At 37.8% G+C, this 17,556-nt stretch overlaps 1 protein-coding gene across 6 annotated transcripts in view; it reads left to right on the forward strand.

Moving 5' to 3' along the window:
- The window catches only part of RARS2 (arginyl-tRNA synthetase 2, mitochondrial), a 90,351-nt gene that overhangs the window by 33,364 nt on the left and 39,431 nt on the right, over positions 1-17,556 (forward strand). For all 6 annotated transcript variants that reach the window (XM_070376620.1, XM_070376621.1, XM_070376619.1 and 3 more), the window contains 3 exons: positions 8,788-8,843; positions 11,713-11,796; positions 14,442-14,518. In XM_070376620.1, the coding sequence (XP_070232721.1) occupies positions 8,788-8,843; positions 11,713-11,796; positions 14,442-14,518 (217 nt within the window). The remainder of the gene's footprint in view (positions 1-8,787; positions 8,844-11,712; positions 11,797-14,441; positions 14,519-17,556) is intronic.

A 17,556-nucleotide genomic window follows, 5' to 3' on the forward strand; every position in this document is an offset into this window, starting at 1 on the left:
TGTCTTATAGCTGAAAGTCTGAACCTTTTACCAACCTCTTCCTGTTTCCCCTAGCCCCCAGCCTCTGACAACTACTTCTCTATTCTGTTTCTAAGAGTTTGACTTTTTAGTCTTTAGATCTGACATTTAAATGATAGCACGCAGTATTTGTCTTTGTCTGTCTGGCTCATTTTTCTTAGCATAATACCCTACAGTTTCATCCGTGTTGTTGCAAATGACAGAATTTCCTTCATTTTTAAAGCTGAATAATATTCCATTATATATACATACCACGTTTTCCTTATCCGTTCATCTACTGATGGACACCTAGGCTGTTTCCATACCTTGGCAATTGTGATAATGCTGCAGTGCACATGGGAGAACAGACATCTCTTCAAGATAATGATTTTGTTTCCTTTGGATATATGCCCAAAAGTGGGATTGCTGGTGGCTCAAACAGTAAAGAATCCACCTGCAATTCGGGAGACCTGGGTTCAATTCCTCAGTTGGGAAGATCCCCTTGAGAAGGGCATGGCAACCCACTCTAGTATTCTTGCCTGGAGAATCCCCATGGACAGAGGAGCCTGGCAGGCTACAGTCCATAGGGTTGCAAAGAGTTGGACACAATTGAGTGACTAAGCACACACATATTCAAATTATCCCAGATCAGGCTCCTTTATTCTCTTTGCATGTTCCCTTAAGTCCTGGTATACTTTCTTTTTGGCATAAGATGTTCCAGTCTTACTCAGACCTGAAATTGTCCATTTCCCCCAAGAAGTCCTAGTTCCCTTTTTGTGAGGGAAGGTATTTAGAAGCCAAGTTCTGGCTATAAGAGTGCTTATTACTACTGGAACTCAATTTTTACCGATGTTACCAATTCAGATCTAACATCCCAGGGTCTATTACATGAAATGCATATTATTTAAAATTACTAAGCCCTGCCTTTTAAGAAGGGTCCTCCCAACTCAAACACTCTATATACTAAATGTTACTCAAAATAAATAGGTCACTGGATTAAGGTTTATGAACACGTTTGGCTATAAAGAGATTAGTTTGTCCTAAAAAAAATAAAAATAAAAAAATAAAATAAAATTACCAGAAAAATAGCTTGATGTTTTAATATGGCTCTAAATAGTCTTCATGATAACTTTCTTACATGCCATGCCATCAATAAAACTATCTAATCTTTGAATTGTTCTTAGGTAACCAAAAAAAAAAAAAAAGATTACTTTTGGAGTATGGCTAGCAGGTGACCGCTCATGACCATTATTGGAGAAATCCCTTTTTCAAAGCTAAGGAAAAGTGTCGATGAGCTGTTTTCTCACTTAGCTAGAACTTGCTAGAGCCTTTTTCTTAGTATATGTTTTTGTGGAAGATTTTTTTTAAGTGGACGTGGTAAATACTATTTCTGGTTTCTTAACTCATAATTTATGGTGATAACTTAAACTTAGTTATGATTAGCACCTGGATAATCAGAGGTGAATGGGGTTTATTTGTACTGTCTTCTGTCACTCAATCCTGTTCTTAGAAAAAGCAGACCCTCTAAGACTTGGTAAACTCACCTGTTTATGACAAGGATTGATTGTTGAGTAAGCTAACCTTCTTATGGAGCAGATATAAATTATGAATAAATCTTATGCTACCGGTGTGCTTCAGTCAGGATATTTAAAGTTTAAATGTTGTTGCATCAAAAGAACAGAGACTTCTGCAGTCATCCTCACACCAGAGAGGAACTACTCTAAGGCCATCCCCCAAAGAAAGTTGCTTGTCATTTCAGTTTTCTCTTGCTTAACAAGCCACTACAAAACTTGATACAGGGAATGGCAAACTTTAGCTCATGGGCAAAATCCAGCCTGCTATATTTTTGTAAATTTGGAGTACAGTCTTAGATATTCATTTACATATTTTCAGAGTGGCTACTTTGATACTCTAGTGGCAATTGAGTACAATAGACAAATAATTGAGATAGAGACCAGATGACCTAAAATATTTACTGTCTGGCTCTTTAAGAAAAAGTTTGCCACACTACTGATTAGTGTTTTAAAACAACAACCAGTTGTTTTATGTTTCATGTATAGACCAGGAAATTGGGAAGAGCATAGCCTAATGGTTTTTTTGCTTGCCTGTGGTCACTTAAGCAACTCTAGTCATCTAGACATTATACTAGGGCTAGAAATCCAGGTAACTCATTTACTTTTCTGGTGTCTCACCTGTGGGTTGGCCAGGCATCTCTCTGTATTCTCTCTCCAGCAGAGTAGCCAGACCTCTTTACAAAGGTGCTCAGGACTCCAAAATAGTAAAATATCTGGTCTTGTAACAGGCATATCATCACTTATGTCACTGCTAGTCAAAGCAAGTCACAAGATCATCCCTGACTCGGGGCAGGGGAATAGATTATATCTCTTAATGAAAGAGTGGCAAAGAGTTTGTAGACACTTTTAATTCTTTTCATTATATCTTTACAGTGATGCAGTATACATACCCTTCTCTGGGGAAGCACTTCAGTACTCTTATACTCCTTGCTCTTACCTAACTAGCAGTAAAGGAATATCAGTAGGAAAGTAGAATAGTATCTGTTACTGCACATTCACCCTTGAAATAGTGCTATTGCCAGCTTCTTGAAATGTGAAAAGTTGCCACCCATGTGCCTTCTTAATGTTCACTTCCTCTTTACCATCCCTTCTCCCCAACCAAAATCAAAATACCAAGACTAGTCTTTCTTAGTCATTGATTCTTTGGTTTTTCTCCAAAGTTTTTGTTTCCCATATAATACTCCTTTTTGTTTGTGCTTATAAGAAATGTCTAAAAATAGCGTGTTCCATTTGAATTGTATTCTGGAGGCTTTTTGAACTGCACTTTATTTACTTACAGATTTGCCTCTCTCAACTTTTTTCCAAAGCAGTTAAGGAAGGCTGGAACTTTTATAAGCATCTGATCATTAATGAAAGCAGAGTCTATTTCCCAGCGGTCATCTCTGCTTTCTGTTGTTTTTCATCTGGCATTGGTGGGGGACTAGAGCTGCTTCCTCCCTTAGAAGTATTCCAGATTCTGTGATTCTTATTGTGATTTCAAAAGGGAGACAGAGAGGTAGACAGGAGGGTAAAAATTGATAGAAAACATCCTTCCTGAATTTCTTCTGAAAATGAAAGAGATGGGAAGAGAGAATTTCTTTAAATATATAGTATCTTTAATAGACCAGGTGACTTCATCCCAAAGTAAAGAGATAGAAATACTGTGTTCAAGAAACTTGCCCCAGGGACTTCCCTGGTGGTCCAGTGCTTGAGAGTTCTCCTTCCAATGCAGGGGGTGAGGGGTCGATCCCTGGTCAGAAACCTAAGATCTCACATGCCTTGGGGCCAAAATACCAAAACATAAAACAGAAGCAGTATTGTAACAGGTTCAGTGAAGACTTTTAAAATGGTCCACATCAAAAGAAATCTTTGAAAAATAGAAACTTGGCCCTTAAATTGAGATGATGATGGTGATGCTAGGTCAAGGAGCTTGCTCAGAGTCACAGAGCTAACTCTGAATCCTGTATGTTTAACCTTTACTGCCTCCCTGATATAGTGATATATGGTTGGTTTCCCTATATTTTGTTAGATCCAGGAGGAGTGTGATAAAGTGCCAGAGTAGATGACTGTCTACCTCAGACTTTGGCTCTATGTGGTGGGTAGAGTAAGACTTGAACCATCAGCAATGGTTGCCTCTCTCCTGAGTCAGCCCTTCCTATTGTGTTCAGATCAAATCTGCAGGAGCACAGTCAGCAGTGGTAGCCATTCTTCTCTTTTATCAACACATGTTCCCCCACCCACTGTTGTTCCTCAGTGTGAAGTGTTCCCAGAAAACAAATTGACCTCTGGGAAAATGGGAGTCCAGTAGATCAGGGTACTAGTTTTCACTTAGTAACTGATTCGGTCATCTGGGATGGGACAGTTTATTTCTCTAGTCTCTTATATGTGGAAAATAAGAGTAGTAATATCTCTTTTCTTACAAGATTGAGGAAATTACATGAAGTAATATTTCAGAGTTCCAGTAAAGCATACAAGTTGTAATCCATAGTAGTTACTTTGGCTGCCAAAGGAGTTGAATTTGTATTTTCCATTTCATTGTATTTCCTTCCAAGTAGGAATGCGGTGCCAGAGAATGTCAAACTGATATTTCAAGGGAGGTTTTTTGAAGCTCTAGACAGATTCAGTTCTTCTAATTCAAAAAAAAAAAAAAGTACAAAAGTTCTAACCAACAGGCACATTAAAAGATGTTCAACACTGCTAATCATCAGAGAAATGCAAATGAAAACCACAATGAGATATCACCTCACACCTATCAAAATGGGTATCATCAGAAAGATCACAAATAACAAATGTTGGCAAAGATGTGAGAAAAGGGAACCCTGGTGCATTGTTGGAGAGAATGTAAATTGGTAAAGCCACTGTGGAAAACAGTATGGAGGTTTCTCAAAAAACTAAAAATAAAACTACCATATGATCCAGCAATATCACTCCTGGGTATATATCTGAAGAAGAAAAACACTAATTTAAAAAGATTAATGCACCCCAACATTCACAGCAGCATTATTTACAAGAGCCAAGATATGAAAATAATCTAAGTGTCCATCAACAGATGAATGGATAAAGATGAGGTTTGTGTAGAATACCACTCAACCATAACAAAGACTGAAAATTTACCATTTGCAACAGCGTAGATGGACTTGGAGGGCATTGTACTAAATGAAATAAGTCAGAGGAAGACAAATACTTATGTTATTATTTATATGTGGAATCTAAAAAATAGACTAATGAATATAACAAAAAAGAAACAATCACAGATACAGAGCACAAACAGGGTTACCAGTGGGGAGGGGCAAGGTAGGGATAGGGGATTAAGACATACAGACTACTATGTATGAAATAAGCTACACAGATATATTGTGCCACACAGGGCAATGTTTTATAATAACTTTAAATGGAGTATTTTCTTTAAAGGTTGTGATTCACTGTTGTACATCTGAAACATATAATGTAAATCAACTATACCTTTTTGCATTTTTAAAAATTCAAAAGCTATGTAAAAACTATATTATTAGATAATATTTTTATTAGATAATAACCTTAGTTTTTGAAAATTCAAAGATGACAAAAGGGTGTGCAGTGAGAAGGCAGTGTCCTCCCTACCTCAGTCTTCTGGTTCTCTTTATGCAGACATTCACCAATATCAGTTTCTTGCTTACCCACCTAGAGATCATACACATTATACATTGTTCTTCTCCTTTTTTATTAAACAATATATCTTACATTCTTTTAATATCAGCCCATCCAATGGCCAGCTTATTTTTAGTTTTTTATAGTATTTTTTAAAAAATCAGCTTTATTGAGGTATACAGTACAATGCAAATCACTGTATTTCAACATGCAGTTTAATGAGTTTTATCAAAGATGCCAGGTCACATAACTACCACTACCGGTAATGATATCACAGTTTCTCTGTCTTTTTTTTTTTTAACCTTCATCTCAATTACTCCCTTTTATTCTGCTTACTTGGGATTTAGTTTGAGCCTCCCTTTCTAGTTTCTTAAAGGAGAGTCTTCAGTCATTGATTTGAAACCTTTCTTCTGTTCTGATATAAACATTTTCATGGTATACATTGGTCTGCTTTAGCTACATCTCATGAATTTGCTAGTAAAGCAGTCCTAAGGGTCACCCTGTTGGCTGACCTTCTCCTAGGGATCACAGTCCTTTACTGTCCTGTTCAGTTTCATAAAACCAGTGTTCCATAAATCTTTCTAGTTTTCTTGTTGTTTAAGGAAGACGGGTAATTAAGCCTAAGCCTTGTTCTTCTCTCTTGACTAGAAGCAGGAGATTACTTATTATTTAATCCCATAGAAGAACATTTGCTTTCTTTCTAAATAATGATTACATGAATTTCCTTATAGTTTCATAATTGCCACAATTGTATACAGATCTGTCAGTTCAAGGTTTTAAATTGTAATACCCTTAAAAAGGTAAATAACAAGGCTTTGGAGACAGACCACAAGTAAGCTCTTGTTTTTGCCATTTTTAACCAGCTGTGTCTTATTAATATCTTTTTTAATACTGAAAAACTTAAGAAATTTTCAAACATACACAAAAGAGAGAAAATGTATATTAAGCCCCGTATGCTTATCATCTAGGTTCAAGAGTCCTCAAGATATTGCCAAATGTGCTTCAATATCTTTTTTCCTTTGTGTGTCTCAATTTTCTCATCAAAAATAAGAGATTATATCACAGTTCTTCTGACTGTTGAGTTAATGCATGTAAAATGTGTCAGACTGTGCCTGTCGGAGAGTGAATGTGCTCTAGAAGCATTCAGTCAGTCAGTTCAGTCGCTCGGTCACGTCTGACTCTTTGCGACCCAATGAGTCGTAGCACGCCAGACTTCCCTGTCCATCACCAACTCCCGGACTTCACTCAAACTCACGTCCATCGAGTGGGTGATGCCATCCAGCCATCTCATCTTGTGTCGTCCCCTTCTCCTCCTGCCCCCAATCCCTCCCAGCATCAGGGTCTTTTCCAATGAGTCAACTCTTGAGGTGGCCAAAGTATTGGAGCTTCAGCTTCAGCATCAGTCCCTCCAATGAACACCCAGGACTGGTCTCCTTTAGAATGGACTGGTTGGATCCCCTTGCAGTCCAAGAGACTCTCAAGAACCTTCTCCAACATCACAGTTCAAAAGCATCAATTCTTCAGCGCTCAGCTTTCTTCACAGTCCAACTCTCACATCCATACATGACCACTGGAAAAACCATAGCCTTGACTAGACAGACCTTTGTTGGCAAAGTAATGTCTCTGCTTTTTAATATGCTATGTAGGTTGGTCATAACTTTCCTTCCAAGGAGTAAGCGTCTTTTAATTTCATGGCTGCAGTCACCATCTGCAGTGATTTTGGAGCCCCCAAAAATAAAGTCAGCCACTGTTTCCACTGTTTCCCCATCTATTTCCCGTGAAGTGATGAGACCAGATGCCATGATCTTCGTTTTCTGAATGTCGAGCTTTAATCCAACTTTTTCACTCTTCCTCTTTCACTTTCAACAAGAGGCTTTTTAGTTCCTCTTCACATTCTGCCATAAGGGTGGTGTCATCTGCATATCTGAGGTTATTGATATTTCTCCCGGCAATCTTGATTCCAGTTTGTGCTTCTTCCAGCCCAGCGTTTCTCATGATGTACTCTGCATATAAGTTAAATAAGCAGGGTGACAATATACAGCCTTGACGTACTCCTTTTCCTATTTGGAACCAATCTGTTGTTCCTTGTCCAGTTCTAACTGTTGCTTCCTGACCTGCAAATAGGTTTCTCAGGAGGCAGGTCAGGTGGTCTGGTATTCCCATCTCTTTGAGAATTTTCCACAGTTTATTGTGATCCACACGGTCAAAGGCTTTGGCATAGTCAATAAAGCAGAAAGAGATGTTTTTCTGGAACTCTCTTGCTTTTTCCATGACCCAGCGGATGTTGGCAAATTGATCTCTGGTTCCTCTGCCTTTTCTAAAACCAGCTTGAACATCTGGGAAGTTCATGGTTCACATATTGCTGAAACCTGGCTTGGAGAATTTTGAGCATTACTTTACTAGCATTCAGTTCAGTTCAGTTCAGTTCAGTCGCTCAGTCGTGTCTGACTCTTTGCAACCACATGAATCACAGCACGCCAGGCCTCCCTGTCCATCACCAACTCCCGGACTTCACTCAAACTCATGTCCATCAAGTCGGTGATGCCATCCAGCCATCTCATCCTCTGTCGTCCCCTTCTCCTCCTGCCCCCAATCTCTCCCAGCATCAGGGTTTTTTCCAGTGAGTCAGCTCTTTGCATGAGGTGGCCAAAGTATTGGAGTTTCAGCTTTAGCATCAGTCCTTCCAGTGAACACCCAGGACTGATCTCCTTTCAGTCCAAGGGACTCTCAAGAGTCTTCTCCAACTAGCATTAGGTATTGTTAAATCTTAATTGCAACTTCTCAGCCACCAAGAGCAACAAATGTGTTGCTTGAGAATTTGGAATGGTAAATTCTATTTCTGGTTATCCTGGGAAGCCTTCCACATAAATATTTTTATATTTTGTTTTAATTTCTGATACAATAAATATTGATAGATATTACTCATATAAATAAAATTCTTTTGGGGTCCACAATAGTTTTTAGACCCTAAAGAATTGAGAACTAGTGCACTAAACTTAATTTCTAATAATGTACCTTGTTTGTGTCAAAACAATCTCTCTGAATTTCTTCATCTTTTTACCAAGCCCCTACTGTATCTGCTTGCTGAGTGTGCCACTTCTGTGTATGTTATGTGACTACCTCTTGAGTCACAGGATCAATTCCCTAAGGGTGGTTCTTTCTGAGATCTAATTTATCTTTGCTCTAAATGTCTAATTTTTTAAAATTATTTATTTTTGGTTGCACTGGGTCTTCATTGCTGTGCATGGGCTTTATCTAGTTTTGGCGAGCAGGGGCTACTCTTCGTTGCAGTGCACGGGCTCTCATTGCAGTGGACCACAGGCTCTAGGCTCATGGGCTTCAGTAGTTGTAGTACATAGCTTAGTTGCTCCTTGGCATGTGAAATCTTCCCGGCCTAGGGATCGAACTTGTGTCTCCTTCACTGGCAGGCAGATCCTTATCCGCTGTACCAGCAGGGAAGTACTCTAAATGTCTAATTTTTAACTGTCTTTGTCCAAAATTACCAAAGGCTTTAGTCCACAATTATATTAACTATAGAGCTATGACCTAATTCATTTTAGAATTCTTGTTTGTAGAACAGAAAAAAATAACTTTTACAATTATCTTGCAGTTCACCTAATGTTGCCAAAAAATTTCACGTTGGACATTTGCGTTCTACCATCATAGGTAAGTACTGTTAGTTTCACAGAAAATACTGAACATGACTTTTGAAGCAGTATTGGTTTAATGCTTAAGTAGTAAAAGGACAAAGAAACAAAAAAATGAAGTTTATATGAGCTTAATGCTAATTAAATATGATCCCAAAATGAAAAAAAATTGGTTTAAAAATGACAAGAAGAAATTTGTTTCAAAACCAAAAGATTGACTTAGAAACCAGGTATGTATATTTTGATTTTAACTTGTTAAAAGTATGTATGCATATTAAGAAGAACTGAAAGATGCATAAATGAAAACCGTTATATGGGATTGATAGTTATCCTCCCAATTCTTTTTGTCCATATATTTTGTTTTAAAAAATAAACTCAGTCTGAGTTTTCAAGACTGAAAATTTAAACAGGACTATCCTAACAAAGATTACTGTAATACTTCTTGGTTGTAATGTTTGAGTGTACAGTAGACTTATGATTTCTATTAAAACATGATTTATATAGTAGCCCATCTTAAAACTGCAGTTAGAATTGTGTAATATTAGAATTGGAAGGGACTTTAGAGTTTATCTCATATAATCTGTCTTCCAGTATAGAAATCTGTCTTTTGCATACTTATAAGAAAGTGATTTAATCCATACTGGAATACTTTAAAGATTTGGAGAATGTCCGTATTTCTGGAATAGGTTATGTTGCACTACAGTCGACTCTTGTTACAAAGTTCTCAAGCGGCATTATAAGAGAGGAAATGACAGGACTTGATGAAAAAGAATATAAGAAATATACTGTATAAGAAAAACTACATTAGTCAAAAGCATAGGAATAATTGATGGGTAAAGCATGATAAACTTTTTTGACAGTTGTTAAGGGAAATGCTTGAACCAGGAAGAGATAATATTTATTGAAACTTACCATGTTAAGTGTTTTCATGTATTATCTGCACTAGTTTCACAGTAGCCCTAATTATCAAGTCCTGTTGGTTATAGATGAGGAAACTCAGACACCAAAAGTAACTTTCCCCAAATCACAAAGCTAGTAAAGTATAGCAGCAAGGATTTGAAATTAGGTAGCCTAATTCCTACTGGAGAAGGAAATGGCAACCCACTCCGGTGTTCTTGCCTGAAGAATCCCCAGGTTGCGGGGGCGGGGGTGAGCAGAGCCTGCTGTCTATGAGGTCGCACAGAGTTGGACACGACTGAAGTGACTTAGCAGCAGCAGCAGCAGCAGCCTAATTCCAAAAGCCTAGGTTCAAGCATTGAGTTGGATTTATAAGATAATAGGTGCTTCCCTGGTAGCTTAGCTGGTAAAGAATCTGCCTGCTATGAGACCCCAGTTTGATTCCTGGGTCAGCAAGATCCCCTGGAGAAGCGATAGGCTATCCACCCCAGTGTTCATGGGCTTCCCTGGTGGATCAGATGGTAAAGAATCTGTCCACAATGCAGGAAACCTGGGTTCGATCCCTGGGTTGGGAAGATCCCCTGGAGGAGGGCATGGCAACTTACTCCACTACTCTTGCTTGGAGAATCCCCAAGCAATAGACAGGAGTCTGATGGGCTACAGTCCATGATGTTGCAAAGAGTTGGACTTGATTAAATGACTAAGCACACACATAAAATAATAAGGTACTACAAAAAAATAGGGGTACAGTCTGAGTACCATCTGCAAAAGGTGAATTCTGTTGCTGGGGCTATAGAGTTTGGGGAAGTCTAGAAGTAGGGAAACTGGAGAAGTAGCTACTGTAATTTGTCAGCTATGCCTATTGGTGAGGGGTTATTTGCAGAAAACTGGATATCGTCTTGGAGAAGGAAATGGCAACCCACTCCAGTGTTCTTGCCTGGAGAATCCCAGGGACAGGGGAGCCTGGTGGGCTGCCGTCTATGGGGTCGCACAGAGTCAGACACGACTGAAGCGACTTAGCAGCAGCAGCAGCAGATCTCCTCTAGTAAAAGCAGGAGGGAATTTACAATGGGATATTGAATAGCTTGCAGAGTTGTTGGGAGTGTTAAAGACGCTTTGGATTAAGCTGATATAGATGATGCCCAAAACTACCACAGAACTTCATCATCAAGGGAGCTTCTGCCTTTTCTTCGATTACTGCTGCTGCCAGAGTCAGGAACCTGCCATCATTCCTGGTTTATTGTACCTTCGAGAATTCAGAGAAGCAAAAGAGGTCACCCATATCCTATCTTTCACTCCCCTTGGAAGTTGTATGACAGGACACTAGGACCTCTTGTAGTGATGCCACTAAAAGTCAAAACCTCCACCACTGTGCTTCTCAGAAAAAATAAAGGTAACTTGCTTTTCACCTTCTAGATCATAAGCAAAGTGTATCTGATTGCCCATGACTTCTGGAACCCTAACTGCAAGAGGTTCTGGGGTCTGTTACTTTTAGCTTTAGTATATGCACAATGGAATAGATGTCAAATGTCAAACCTGCATCAGCAGTACAGAAAGGTGAAGGCCTTGGATTCCTGTGTGCTATTATTTAGGGAGCAGCATGAGAGGTTGGACTTCATAACTGAAAGAAGGTGGAGTGAGCTATTTAAAAAAAAAAACTATATGGCTAAGTAGGGAACAACCAAATTATATATTCTCTGTTAATTACTGAGATTCTGTTATTTTCTGTCCTTGGAATTGACTTGGAATCACAGTTACTCTGTGTATTCATAACCTCCATTAATGTTGATGAAAATTGTGAGATTTAGAATAACTATATCCTCCAAAATAATTTTTACTCCCTTTCCATAATATAGATGAAAACACAATAATAAATGTTTTTGTTTTTTAAAAAAGTAAATTTTGTCAACAGAATTTTCTGTTATGCTTTGATATTAGGTGGTTCTTATGCCAAAACAGAATGAGAAACTATGTATTTTATTGATTACTAGGAAATTTTATAGCAAATCTCAAAGAAGCTTTAGGACATCAAGTAACAAGAATAAATTATCTTGGCGATTGGGGCATGCAGTTTGGTAAGTAAGTTTGAGGTTTTATTTTTCACATCATTGTTAAGATTAATTTGTTTTAATATCACATTACTTGATCATCTGGACAAAATATGGGCAAACTCCCATTGGATGAAGTAGTGCCTCCTACCTGTTTTTTTCCTGATGGCTCTTTTCCATAAATCTTGTATTTTACTTATTAGAATAATTCTCACCATACAAGTAAGTTTGGGGGGGAGGAAACGTCATACATACAGAACAAGTCCTGAAAAATACAGACTTTTGTGGTTTTATTAAAGTAGCTTACATTCATTAGTTAAATGTAGATGTAAGTATTAGAGGAAAAGTAAGACTAGGTATACACCCTTCTCAACAGCCTCCCCGGGCCAACCTACAGGAAATGGGATTTGTCATAGCCTGAGCCAGTGGCCTAGAGGAAAAACAACCTGGGATATTTTGGCTTCCCCTTAAATTGTACAAGTCATGGAGTGGGCGATTGGTCAAAATGAAAAGAGAAAGAAAAGCATGAGACCCAAAGAGTTGAATGCCACAGATTATCTCTAATGTCTTGAGTTTACTCAGAACCGTTCCCAGCTCATATACTGCAGTAGTCAAGATGTGGAATGATAAGATAAATGAAGTTGATGTGGTAGGGAAGGACTAGTAGCATGTAAAATGCAAAGTTTTTTTATTAAAATCTCAGGCAGCTACCATGTGCATTTTAAGATCCAGCCCTTGTGTCATCTCAGAAAAGCATTCTCTGACACCCCGACACACCCTTGCCCACCTTCTCACATCACCAAGTTCCTAGTATCCAGTTCTACCCAAATGGGCTTCTCTTCTTACTGTATTCTTTTGCATGCTACTCTCCCCTGCTAGGTGAAATGTTCTTGAAAGCATGGGCTATGTCTTAGTTATTTTTGTATCCATCGTGCTTAGCACATTATAGGCACTCAGAATGATGAAAGAATCTGTCTTGGGAAGTCTTTCACAGTCTATTCCAAAAGAAAGGCTAAGTAACATTTTCAGTACTAAATACCATGTTCCATATCTACTGAAATGAAATCAGAGTTTCTGAAAGATAAATTTATCATGATCTTCTCTTACGAGCGTTATCCTCTCAGTTAATAAAAATCTTTTTTAGACACTAAAAAGAATAGAACTTGACCCTAACAGTGTCCTTCCTATTCATTGTGGAGGAACAGAAAATACACCTCGCATTTAAAAACCCACCTGCAGCTCACAGTGGGCACTCAGAGTTTTGGGCTCTAAGCTCAACAGTCAGATTTAATAGATGGCACCCACTTTATATGAGTTTGACTGATTCAGGCACTTCACAGCCATTAGCAAATATGTGATTATGATATTCATTAAATTTTAGCTGCAAGGTTTTATTGTAGTGGTTTTTCTCTAAAGGACTACTATGGTTAATGGTCTGTCGACATTTCCATCAAACCATCATTGTTAAAGAGTTTTAATTTTGGCTGTTCACCTATCCCATATTAAAAGTGACCAACAGTTCTTAAGTACAGAAATAATTTTTGAAAATGTATTAGGTTTAATGTCAAATGGAATTGGCCTTTATTTTTCCTGTCTCCATTTCTTTAGAATGCTTTGGGTGTCTTTTCACACCCAACTTCCCAGGACCCTGAATCATGATCACATTTGCTTTTGCTTAAAAGTGAATAGTGCTGGTACTTATTTTAATCATCCTTGTAGTTCCTGTCTAAGCTCCAAAGATTACCTACCCTGTGTTTAGTAACATTCCACTTTCTGCTGAGTCTGTATAGAAAAATGTACATTAGCAAGGCCCAGCAGCAATAGCTTCTTTAGATCTGAAGCTACATAACTGACATAGAAACAAATTACTCTTGGCCCAGGCTACATATATCCTTCAAATCCAAAATTGTGGTCACCTTTTAGCAAAATATCTTAGAATAGAAATATTCAATATATCTTAGAATATAAATATTCACAGTCTGTACTGAGAATTTTCATTGTCATCTTCAAACCTCAACTATTATTTTTTTAAAAGTTCAAGTTAATACCATCTCTGAATTTTGAACTTACAAAAGACTAAAAAAAAACCAAAAACTTAAACAAAACAATGGCAAGTGAAAGACAAATATATAGCCAGATAAAAGCATTTTGTCACCTTGAATGAGAAGAGTAATCAGAGTTTTACTTTCAGTTGAGAACTAATAATTGTAACACTAATCTGATTCCTATCTTTATTTTCACATCTACAAATTTTAAAAGATATTTGAAATCACTTCCTATCATTGTCTTTTCACAAATTTTGAGTGTCTAGTGTGTCAAGTGCCTGGTAGCACGATGTCCTTCCACAGAGTAGTTGCTCAATAAATGCTTGTTTTACTGATGTCTTGTAGGGAGGTAGGTGTTGGGCACTGTTAGCACAAAGATAAATTAGTCCCAGACTCTGCCTTTGAGCTCACAGTCTTTTGGTTTCTGTGGAATTAATTTCAGTGAGCCCTTCTATATATATTTAATTTGTGATTCAATATATTGAATTTGACTTGTGTCAGTTTATGGGTAGCAGGACATGATAGTGTGTGTTTTGCAATATTCTTAGGATGCATACCTGTTCCCTGCCATGACTGTTCTCTTCTGTTCCATTTTTAAATTTTCTCATTTATGGATTATTGTGGTAGGTCTTCTGGGAACTGGCTTCCAGCTGTTTGGCTATGAAGAAAAACTGCAGTCCAGTCCTTTACAGCATCTCTTTGAAGTAAGTTGGCAAAAAAAAATTAGAAAATGCTTCATCTTTTTTCAGAGTACAGTGCAGCTTGGTAACACATTTTTACTCCCAGGGGCTTTAAAAAAAAACAAACAACAAAACTGTTCTTAAAACAAGGACCCAAAATTATTGAAAATATTGCTTATATTTTACTAAGGACTTACTTTAATTTTCTTATCCAAATATTTCTTTTATTACTATTTTAGTTGATTTGGGACAGTATTTGTTCAGGTATAGAATCTTGGCATAAACACACAGAATATCAGATTCAGCAAAGAATTATTTTGGGCTTTTATTTGTTGTTATGTACTGCAGCTTCCTTTGCTCTAATAACTATAATTCATTTAGACTTGAGGAAACATGAGTATATACGTTTTTGCTCTTGTTCTGTTGTAGAGGAAGGCATATATGTGTCTCTCCAAATTTGTGTGTCCTTTTTCATTCGTCTTTCAGCTCCTTTTCCTGGCTTTTGCCCAATGTGCACGTCTTTCCATTCTACCTCATTTAGTCCCTTCACTCTGCTTTTCTGTCCTCAGTTCTTCCTGGAGCTTATCAATAAAGCTCTTCCTGTCCAGAAATGTGTTTCGTTTTCATTGTCCCAGTTGTTATCTCTGGGCCTGACAAGGAGCACAGATACTACCAGCCACTTTGGCGACATATGGGCGATCAGACTAAGGTTGTGTGTGAGGAAGAGCACTTGCCAAGCGACGCTTTACCTCTCTAGCCAGAGCCACAGAGAGCGCTTAGTTTTCATTTTTGTTATATTATTTTGTAGTTAAATATAACAAAACACATCTGATTCTTAAATATCATTAACATTTGTGATTTCCTCCTGAGTTTGTACCCTCACTTGCATTTTAAATGCCTATGTTTTGATTTATGAAAGTGAAAGTGTTAGTCACTCAGTCGTGTGTGACTCTTTGCAAACCCATGGACTGCTCTGTCCATGGAATTCTCCAGGCGAGAATACTGAAGTGGGTTGCGATTCCCTTCTCCAGAAGATCTTCCCGACCTAGAGACTGAACCCAAGCCTCCTGCATGGCAGGAAGATTTTTTACCATCTTTGTGCTATTTTTGCGGACCCAGTTTCATTTAAAATTACAATTGTCACTGTAGGTTACTTCCAGCAACAGCTTTTGATATAAATGAGAAAGTTTGTCCCTTTTTGAGTGGTAAGCAAATGTTAATGATTTTGTCCTGTTTCTAAACAAAAAACCTGAACCTTGGTCAAATCCTTTTTTTTCCTTCTCAAGTTACAGATGGAGCTCTTTTAGAGGAAGGATCTGTCTTCTTGGTCTTTTATCTGCAGCCTCAGACACAGTGCCTTACAGTAAATGCTTCAATGAATTTGCCTCTTCTGTTTAAGTTATGGCATAAAGAAACCTTTTGTAAAGCTCCAAGGAAGGGCTAACTCTCATAGGATACACTATTTAGCATTTGTCCAAAATCTAACTTATTATGCAGTTTACTGGTGAAGAACCCAAGTGCCAAGCCCAAGAATCCACCACAGGCAACTTTGCTCCAGAGGGCTCTGTGTGCTGTACTGTCTTACCCCACCACTGGCCCTGCAGAGTGCCTTTCTGAGCCAGTCATTTCCACTGGCTGTCATTATTTACAAAGCATTCTCCTTTCTTTCAAAATTAAATTGCTGTACCCCAGGCACAATTAGTAGTTTAGCTGTCACAGTTTGTCTTCTGGCGTATTTGTTTTAAATTTGGCTTTGGCCATCCAGGAGCAGATTTCATGGCCTGGGTGCCTCTAATTTGCACCATGATCAGTATTCCCCCAGTTTCAGTTTCTTAGCCAGGTTAGAAATTATATTATAGTTTTAGCATTTGTTTTCTGTGATGAAAATATTTAATGCAGTCATTTCTCTGCTACATTTCCATGCTTGTGCTTTGCTCTATTTAAAATGGTTGTTCTCTGCACCTGTAGTCATTCTTTAACCAGGACATCTGGCCATGCTGTGCATTGACCTAGGACTATTTTTCAGCCAACATTCGAAACCTTTCCTTTCCTTGTTCTACTAATTTTTCACGAAACAGAGAAGTGGCTTTTAATAGTTCCTCCCCTCCCCCAAATTGGCTGATGAGTTAAATAATATATTTGCTGTTTAAAATTCACACTATTGATTCAAAGAAAACAGTAGTAGTAAGTTTTGGAATACTTTTCAAAAAGCCTTCCTACTAATGTAAAAGAAATAGTTCTTACGATGTTAATAATGTTAAATCTAAATCATAGGTATATGGGGGTCATCATTTACTCAGTTTTAATGATTTTTAAAAGTAATTTCTCAGAGTTCCTAGATTTAAGCTACTTGAATGGACCTTAATAAAAGCTAACTCTGTACCTTTAAGAACATAGAACCCAGTCACTTTTTTCTGTTTTCGGTTTTTTGGTTTGGTGGCTTTTTTGCTTGTTTGTTTTTTGCTGCAGAAGATTTTAGAGCTTCACTCATTGATGTTGCATATTAATTGTATTTTGAGAACTATAGAGATTCTCTGAAATATGAGCAGCCTCTCATAAGAGGTAAATATGCCAATACAATATTCATTAGCCTTGTACCCTATCACTGGCTGTTTTTTTTTTTCCCCTTTGGTCATGCCACACAGTTTGTGGGATCTTAGTTCCCTGATCAGGGAACAAAGCTGGGCACCAACAGGGAAAGCACCGTGTACTAACCACTGGACCACCAGGGAAGTCCCCTAGCACTGGCATTTGTAAAGCTTCAGAATGATCCCTATAGTAGTTCATTATTTTTACCCTGCCCCTTTTCTAAAAGGATTTGAGGTAATCACAGTGATGGGCATTTAACAAAAAAGACATAGAAAGTTGGAGATAATGTATTACTAGGTAATGTGTATGTAAGAAGAGATTTTGCCCTGAGTTTCCCAGTATCAGTAGCAAAATAATAAAAACAAGATAAGGCAGGACCAAAGCACCAATTTAAAAAGTGATAATGTTTACTTGCTCCCATTTTTTAAAATCAAAAGACCATATATTTTTCTGACTTCAGAATCTCAAAACAA

Source organism: Bos mutus, chromosome 9 (genome assembly GCF_027580195.1).
Source record: "Bos mutus isolate GX-2022 chromosome 9, NWIPB_WYAK_1.1, whole genome shotgun sequence".
Taxonomy (NCBI): Eukaryota; Metazoa; Chordata; class Mammalia; order Artiodactyla; family Bovidae; genus Bos; species Bos mutus.